Here is a 9,385-nt window from a genome sequence, read left to right as displayed (position 1 = left end):
TAATAATTATTAGTATTTTTATATGCAAGTGGAAAAATACAGAAAATTAGCAGAAAATGACAGAAATTAAAGATTTTGTATTTTTACCTATTATAAGTAGTATTGACCCCTTGACATGCAATGACGTCATTCATTTCATGTGCCATTGTAGACTTTGACGTCTCCGAGACGTCAAGAACTATCTTCGGCGAACGCTGCGCTATATATTATTAGATTCTTTAACTATTTCAGTCGTGCGTCGATGCTATTTAATGCTTATGTCTTATATTTCAAGTTGCCTACTTCACAAAAGCAATCGATCGTGAATTTTCGATTGAATATTGCAGAAGATATGCTCTGTAATTTGTCCCTTCCGAACCCTTTGCACTCGAGAGGCAGCTTTCAGTCGCCATTTGTTAAAATTTCGAAGCTCGATATTAATTAATATATCAAATTTAAAATAATATAACAGTGTGCGAGGTATTGAAATTAAATAATTCTACTTATTAAGTTATTACACGATTTCTTCTTTCTTTTTCTGAGAGAATTTTTACATTTCTTCTTCTTCTTTTATTTTTAATTTTTACTTCTATATTGTTTAGATTAATTTCGTAATTACTGGTAAAATAGACGTTTATTCGATGGTCATGATCATTGAAATTATCATCCTCCTTTTCTTCTTCTTTTTTTTGAGAGAGAGAATTTTACCATTTCTTTTTCTTATTTTATTTTTAGTTTTTAATTTTTACTTTCCCTCCTGTGTCAGAGTGTATAACATCATTTATTACAAAGTTTCATGTGTTTTTAGATAATTTTCAAGCTAATATTGGCCATCTTTGTTTACAATCAACCCTTTGCACTCGACGATTTTTTGGCTAGAGAAGAGTTGAAATTCAAAGATTCTCTACTAAAAAATTGACGATACTTTTTTAAGCAGTAAATAAAGAATTATATAATAACAGAATTGTAGAATTATTTGTTACCATCCTCCTTTTCTTCTTCTTCTTTTTCTTCTTTCTTTTTCTGAGAGAATTTTTACATTTCTTCTTCTTCTTTTATTTTTAATTTTTATAATTTTTACGTTTATATCATTCAAATTAATTTCGTAGATACCGATGGAATAAAATGTTCGTTCTACCACAGAAATTCAAATTTCTCGAGAATTTTTGAAGCTCTCGCTTCATGAAAATACGTTGAACTTGAGGAATACCGAGGAGATGAAATTCTATCTGCTCACCCTAATATCCTCGGAATTTTCCAAATTTATTATTCCCTATTTATAAAGTAATATCACTTGCCTCGAAATGGCCGAGATAATTCCTGATTAAAATTCGCAAATACTCGACGAAACTCGAGTCTCTGGCAAAGAAATCGATGAAACGTGGAAGTTTCGCGCGCTTTCAGCACGCTGCGCCGAAAATCGCTCGTTCGTGCCCTCTTGGAGTTGCCGATTTTCCATAACTCGCTTATCTACACCGCCATTAGCCGGCTATCTACGGCCGAAGGAAAATACAGCCGGCATTTTGTTTTACGAGCTAGATAAGCGCATTATCGTTCGGCCTCCGAAGAAACGTGTCGATCTCCGGAGCACGGTGGTCGCGAATTCAAGGAATTTTTATTTTCCAACGGGAATTAATCGAAAGTTGCCATGAAAGTAGCTTTAACCATTTGCGGTTGATGCCCCTGCAGAGGGGACGCTATTTCTTATTCATTTCGAATTTTTAGCCAAAAAATCGTCGAACGTAAGGGGTTAAAAGTAACCAAGAGAGTACATTTATATTGAAGAAGAATGTCTTCCGTTGTAAGATCGATGACAGTTATAGATTCCTCGTGTGTGAGAGTATATAAGTTCATTTATTACAATGTTTCTCGAATTTTTAGATAATTTTCGAGCTAATATTGGCCATCTTTGCTCCCGATCATACTAAACAATTTTCTTCGACGTGATCTTTTTGTCTATTTACTGCTCAAAAAATATCATCGGCCTTATAGCAGAAAATTTTTCAAGTCGCACCCTTCTTTAGCCAAAAAATCGTCGAACGTAAGGGGTTAAAAGTAACCAAGAGAGTACATTTATATTTAAAAAGAATGTCTTTCGTTGCAAAATCGATGACACTTATAAATCCCTTGTGTGTCAGAGTATGTAAGATGGTATATTACAATGTTTCACGTATTTTTAGATAATTATCGAGCTAATATTGGCCATCTTTGCTCACGATGATACCGAGCAATTTTCTTCGACGTGATTTTTTTGTCTATTTACTGCTCAAAAGATATCATCAGCCTTATAACAGAAAATTTTTCAACTCGCACCCTTCTTTAGCCAAAAAATCGTCGAACGTAAGAGGTTAAAAGTAACCAAGAGAGTACATTTATATTTAAAAAAAATGTTTTTCGTTGCAAAATCGATGACACTTATAAATCCCTTGTGTGTCAGAGTATGTAAGATGGTATATTACAATGTTTCACGTATTTTTAGATAATTATCGAGCTAATATTGGCCATCTTTGCTCCCGATGATACCGAGCAATTTTCTTCGACGTGATCTTTTTGTCTATTGATTGTAAATAAGAAATTGCGAAAAATCTATGGGTAATTGCAACGCGCGAGAGAAATAGCGTGCAAGAGGAAGACATCAGCGTTCCCTTTCTTCTTTTTCGCGCTTCTTTGCTTTTTAGCGTGTCGTTAAATCGCAGTTCTCTTTGCTCCTCGAACATTATCTCCAGTGTCGAGTAAATTGTTTGTCGGTTAATTGGCAAAAGGAGCAGCGCGATCCTTGACATTTAAGTTTCATTAAATATTTAACGGGTAATTTAATTTGAAGACCGGTCGGTTTAATATAATAAGACGTTTTCAGGCTCCGAACAACCCTGCCAGAACTCACGGTAATCTCTGTTTTTCAGGTCCTCTCGGCCCTGGACATCCTTCAGCCACCGCACCTGGACTTCTTCCAAGAAATGTATCCTTTTCTATACATCTCGGCAACGCGGTACAAACAGGTTTGTCTTTCGGAGAAGTCCGAAAACTGCTGATTCTCTTACGGCGACCCGTGTTTCCGGGACTCCGCGCCCCTTCCCTATGGGAATAAGTCCCCGAAACCCGGGGTGAGGAATTTTTCGTTCAGAGTATCGCGATTTTAGGCTCCGTGTTCCGCCATCGCGCAGTCCGAGTTACGACCCTTTTTATTTCCTGCCCGCCATTTCTCTTATCGGGCCTGGTAAAAGTTTCGCGATCTTCGATGTCGCGTAAGGGCGAACGGAAATTGCGATAATACGGATTACGAGGGAACAATGGGAATTTATTCCCAACTTCCTTCCATTCTGTACTATTCCCCTGTGCTGAATCCGAATCGACCTTTTCCGCGTTCACCAAAGAAATATTCCAAGGATAGGAATTTTCTCCGATACTTTTGTCAGCTATGCAGCATCTTCCGCGAGATCAGAAATTGTACCAGAAACACTGAAAATCACGGGGTAGGACAATAGTGGTAGGTCTGTCACGTACTGTGAAAGCTATGATTCTTGACAAATATTGGAAATATTAGGAGATACGAAGCTTATATATATGTAGGAATATTGGGTAAGCAACAGGGTAAGCAGATGCAAATATAAAAATGATTTATTCTAAACTAACCCTTTACGCTCGACGAATTTTTGACTAAAGAAGGGTGTGAATTGAAAAATTTTCTGCCATAAGGCCGATGATATTTGTTTAACAGTAAATAAGAAATTGTGGAAAGATGCAATAATTAACACGTAGAATTAGTTAATTTCGATACCCTGCACACTGTTACATTTTTAGAATTTGATATATTAACCCTTTGCACTCTGCGACTTTTTCGTTACAGGAAGATAGTAATTCGAAGACTCTGCCATAAGGTCGACGATATTTCTAAAACTGTAAATAAGAATTGTATGCAAATTGAGACGTAGAGTTCCTCGACTGCTACTTATTTTAAAGAATTTTGGTTACCGATTATATTAAACATAGCTCTCAAATATTGTTATTTATATTTGGAATTTAAGTGATTCGAGTAGTTACTTATTTTCTGCTTTCTTCTTCAGTAAATAAGGAATCAACAAACGTCGAGTGTAACTCGACATAGGAGTTCCTGTGATAAAAATTAACTTAGAATCACTCGATAAAGGAGTGCAAAGTATTAATACTGTTTCCTTTGTTAGAGTCCTTCCCAGCTGGCAATACCACATATATTTCCAAACTTATTGTTCCCATCGAAATAAACCAGCGAGATATCCTCGAAGCAAAAGTCACCCCTTGGATCCTGATGAAGATTCGACCCTGTTCTCTCCACCCCATGCCTACTTCTCCGCGCGTTCTCAGGCTTTGTCTCTCCTCCGGGACTATGGGGGCGAAGAGGGAAAGTGAGAGATGGAAGGGAGGATAGGAAACGGACGCGAGGATGCGATCGCTCGATCGGATCACGCGAAGTCGACGATCCGGCCGACGCGTCCGCGAGGATCTTCCAGCACTTAACCCGTTCCTCGTGGATTTTTCAATCGGCGCGGAAGCCAAGCGCACGCAACGCTCGTCTGAAACGACGCGGAAACTTTTAATCGAGCCAGCTCCGTGGCAGCCAGCAATTAAAGCGTAGGAGGAGGGTTACCGCGATCGAGCAGCGATCCAGCGAGATCCGCGTGTAAACCGCTCGATCGGTGAACCGACGTTTTCCGCTCCCCTTTATCTCCTTTCTTATTATTCAACCGTAGGATCTCGGTTGTTCCTCTGGTTTCTTCTTTTCTCCCTCTTTTTCCCCTTCTTTTCCGTCCCACAGAGGGAGAACAGGAACGGTAATAACAGGGAGGACAAAAGGAAAGAAACGGCGAGAACGGTTGCCTCGAGGAGACTCATGGCTAGGGTATTACGAGGTGTCTGGTAACGATGCAGCAGAGATAGACGCTCTTTCGGCTGTGGTTTCGTAGGAGATTCGATAATGGAGGTTGTTCGGTTGCGTTTCCAGGCTCCGTGAATCGCTAGACGCTGTCAACTGACTAGGAACCTCGATGCAGTTATTGCGCGTTCGAGAAAAGATGGCATAGAGTGTATTTACATCCTCAGGATTAGTTAACACTAGGTTTACAAACGCCTGTAATAGGTATCTGTATACCTATTTTTAAGGGCACCTGTCAAATTGACAGGTAAAGGAAACTACGTGCCTTTTTTTTAATGATTAGTTTAATTTAAAAGCAATTATATGTTGTATTAACAGTCTTAATATAAGTTAATTAAATCTGTTACCATCGTATAATTAGAGCAATCCATCTGTCAAATTGACGAGTTCCGTAAATCTAATGTTAACTCCGTTGACACTCTCTTGACACCCGCTTGAACACAGACAGTGACCGCTATTAGCCCAAAACGGTGACAAAGGTCGCTGTTATTGACCAAGTATTGCGTTTTATTTGAGCTAGCTTTGCGCATTGCGCGGTTCTTGCCATTCCTCGCCATTTGACATAGTGGCAGATGTGGTTATTCTCATCTGCCATTGAAGCAGGCATGGTCCAACCAACGGGGAAGTCAACTCAACACTTGACTCCGTTGTCAGCCGTATGAGAACACTTTGGAGAGGTACCCGATATGAGCGTATTTCTCTTGGGCCACTTCGGGTCTGGCGGGATATGAGATCCAACCGTTGGCATCCATGACTCGTACTGTCTTTGACCAATAGCAGTCACTGCCTGCCTTCTTTCATCGAACGCACTATACGAACCATAGCTCTCGCAGGATATTCCAAATAATGGTATAAAAATGAAAATCTACGTGCCACAGTGACATAAAGTTGACATAACAAATCAGAAATAGGTAATGAAGCGAAAATCGAATATCACGAACCCCAAAAAATCCAACAGAGAAGAATGTGGAACAAAACCGAGCCAGGAAGTCTGGAATGCACAGTACCTGCTGATAGCGGACTCACGTAGACTCGTGTTAAAGTCTATCACGTCTCATGAAAATGACGCAAAGTGCCAAATTGTGCTGATGACATTCGCTCCTAATCCATCCATAGACAGCAAACCTGTCGATCTCTGTTGTGACGACAAATTTCGCGTAACGACTAATTTCATTCGAAGCAACGAGCTGTTAAGACATGTCTTTGACAGTGTTTGACTCACGAGTCGGTTTCCATTGGTGAGAAAATTCCAGAGGAATTCCAGTGTCAGGCTAAGATCTGGATACAGGATCCTCTTGCTCGGAGAGCATGCCACCCAAGGAGAAGGACGATGAATTGAGCCAGGAAACCTTGGAGTTTGGAACGGTAGTCGATGGTGGCCGTGCCAGGAAGGTCGCGTCCCTCCTCGGGACGAAATTAAGCTGAAAGTTGCGTCGGTGCAGGGCGGAGGGTCGGACACGTGTAGACGAGGAGGTAACCCAATAAATCTCGAGGCTCTGTTCTCGCGTTACGAACGCCGGAAGATCAATAACGGAGTGGCGGAACGGTGGCGTGCTCCGTCACGTTCCACGACGAGGAAGAAGCTTAATTTTAAGGTGAAACCCCGTGACTCCACCCATTATTCGAAACTCCGACGGTCTCTGTCTACATGACGGGCCAGCCCGGGCGAAATTTGCCGGAGGAACGGGAAAAGGACGAAGATGCCTGGACACGGAGAACGAGAGGAGAGACAGAGTATCCGTAGCCCGGTCCAGTCCGGGTTCCTTTGAGATATCGTCGAATAACCGCGACGTGTCGCCACGTTCGTGACCTCCGCGGTTTCGTAACGATCTCGTAACGAAAAGTGACGCGCACAGAGCCGAGAACAAACGGTGCTTCCACGTAACCAGCGAGCAATCTGCACGTAACCGACCGGCCGCTTACGTAAGACCGCTGGCCCGCGAGAGGAAGTCTCCTGCGCGCTCATGCTCCGGAAGGGATTGCGAACGGACGTGCCGCAGATTCGCAACGGAGGCCTGCATTTGACGCGACCCGAGAAATCCTCCGCTTTTAGAAACCCGCTCAGCTCCTACGCTTTCTACCTCGTCCTAATTTATATACTCTGACTTGCTCGCCATTCGTCCGCCAACAGTTCGCTGTCAATTTCGATGGTGCATTTTTTAGGAGTTTTATTGCGTGGAGAGGGAGTCGAGGTTTGACAGAATCTTGCAGCAAATTGCGATTCGTCGAGAAATAGTTTGCTGTCAATTCCGACGGTGCATTTATTTGGGTTTTTATTGCGTGGACAGGGAGTCGAGGTTTGACAGAATCTTGCTGCGAATCGCTATTCGTGTACGAACAGTTCGCTGTCAATTTTGACGGTGCATTTTTTAGGGTTTTTATTGCGTGGACAAGAAGTCGAGGTTTGACAGAATCTTGATGCAAATTGCGATTCGTCCACGAACAGTGCGCTGTCAATTTTGATGGTGCATTTATTTGGGTTTTTATTACGTGGATAGGAAGTCGAGGTTTGACAGGATCTTGCTGCAAATCGCAATTTGTTTGCGAATAGTTTGCTGTCATCTTCGACGGTGCATTTATTTGGGTTTTTATTGTATGGGCAAGAAGTCGAGGTCTGACAGAATCTTTCTGCGAATCGCGTTTCGTCTGCGATCAGTTCGCTGTCAATTTCGACGGTGCATTTATTAGGATTTTTATTGTATGGACAAGAAGTCGAGGTCTGACAGAATCTTTCTGCGAATCGCGATTCGTCTGCGATCAGTTCGCTGTCAATTTCGACGGTGCATTTATTAGGATTTTTATTGTATGGATAAAAAGTCGACGTTTGACAGAATCTTGCTGCAAATCGCGATTCGTCCAGAAATAATTTGCTGTCATCTTCGACGGTACATTTATTTGGGTTTTTATTGCACGGGTAAGAAGTCGAGCTTTGACAGAATCTTGCTACAAATTGCGATTCGTCCATGAACAGTTCGCTGTCAATTTCGACGGTGCATTTATTTGGGTTTTTATTACGTGGATAAGAAGTCGAGGTTTGATAGAATCTTGCTGCGAATGGCGATTCGTTCGCGAACAGTTCGCTGTCAATTTCGACGGTGCATTTATTTGGGTTTTTATTACATGGACAGGAAGTCGAGGTTTGACAGGATCTTGCTGCGAATCGCTATTCGTGTACGAACAGTTCGCTGTCAATTTCGACGGTGCATTTATTAGGGTTTTTATTGCGTGGGCAAGAAGTGGAGGTTTGGCAGAATCTTGCCACGAATCGTGTAATCAGGAGTCAGACGAGTCTAGACGGATCGAGTAAGTGATCTATAGGGCAATGGTGGATATATAGAAAGTCATTGCGTAGTTTCTATGCTTTTTATCTGATTCTCCCAAGTTGTATTTAGGGAATCTAGGGAATAGGGAAAAATTAGGGAATACATGGAGTAGATTGCGAAGATTTCGGAAATTATTTAGCGATTATTTTGAGAATCCATCATGAAAGAGTTGTCTGTCACAGCTTGGACTAGTCTGACCAAAGACAATGTCCGAGGAACCTGCCTTTCGCGAAAGGGGTCGATACGGCGACCGAATCTCGTAGTCAGGCGCCATTCAAATCAGTCGAATGATCGATAGATCGATCAACGCGAGAGCGATAGTCGATGGCCCCTTAAGTGAACGGGATCGCACGAACGGGCCGCGAGAGTTAATCTCGACGAAGGCAGCCCGATAAATCAGATCTCTCTGTCCTTTTTCTCTTCCAACCTCTCTCCCTCTCTCTCCCCCTCCTGTCTCCTCGCGTCGCCGCTCTCTTTACCTCTTTATTACCTTTCTTAATCCTTTTTGCTCGTTTTTTTATAAATACGGATCACCGCTGCCGCCGCCGCTTCTTCTCCTCGTTATTACTCTCCTTCCAGAAGACAACTTCTCAAGCTGCTCTCATCCTTTCGTCGACTTCCTCCCCCTTCGCCGTCCTCATTTTCGAAGTTTCAATCCGGACAGATCCGCCGTGACAGCGTAAATCATCGTTAGCAATGACGACTGTTGCCGAACTCTCCTCTCCTCTTGGTCCCTCGCGTGCTTTCGTCTCGTCCTTCGCTCTTCCTTCTCCACGCTTTCGCGTCCTCGTCCCTTCGAAAGCGGACGTCGTCTCGCTCGTCCTCTTCTCAAGGATTATGTCCGGTACACGAGCCACACAGCCAGCGGTGCATGCACCGCTGCGAGCCTGATGAGACAAGACGCGATGGCTCGATTTACTGCTACCAAGCTCGTGGATCCTCGCCTCCGCCTGGACCACCTGTTTCACGCTCCCCGCATCTGATCGATTCGCTCGCGGATTACGTTTTTATCGCACTACTCTTTGTCTCTTCTCGCTTCTTACGCGACTCCTGTTTTTCCGCCATTCTCCGCTCGTTTCCACGTGCATTTTAGCGAATTTGGGGGAATTTTGGGAGATTTTGGAGAATTTTGGGGATTTTTGGGAAATTTTGGGAGATTTTGGAGAAGTTTGAA

The 9,385-nt window shown here is 42.6% G+C and overlaps 1 protein-coding gene across 1 annotated transcript in view; it reads left to right on the top strand.

The window, feature by feature from the left end:
- The window catches only part of nmo (serine/threonine-protein kinase nemo), a 141,451-nt gene that overhangs the window by 4,655 nt on the left and 127,411 nt on the right, over positions 1-9,385 (top strand). The window contains exon 5 of the mRNA XM_017901305.1: positions 2,883-2,938. Within this exon, the coding sequence (XP_017756794.1) occupies positions 2,883-2,938 (56 nt within the window). The remainder of the gene's footprint in view (positions 1-2,882; positions 2,939-9,385) is intronic.

Source organism: Eufriesea mexicana, unplaced genomic scaffold (genome assembly GCF_001483705.2).
Source record: "Eufriesea mexicana isolate 0111107269 unplaced genomic scaffold, ASM148370v2 scaffold1589, whole genome shotgun sequence".
Taxonomy (NCBI): domain Eukaryota; kingdom Metazoa; phylum Arthropoda; class Insecta; order Hymenoptera; family Apidae; genus Eufriesea; species Eufriesea mexicana.
This window is presented reverse-complemented; position numbering and strand designations above follow the sequence as displayed.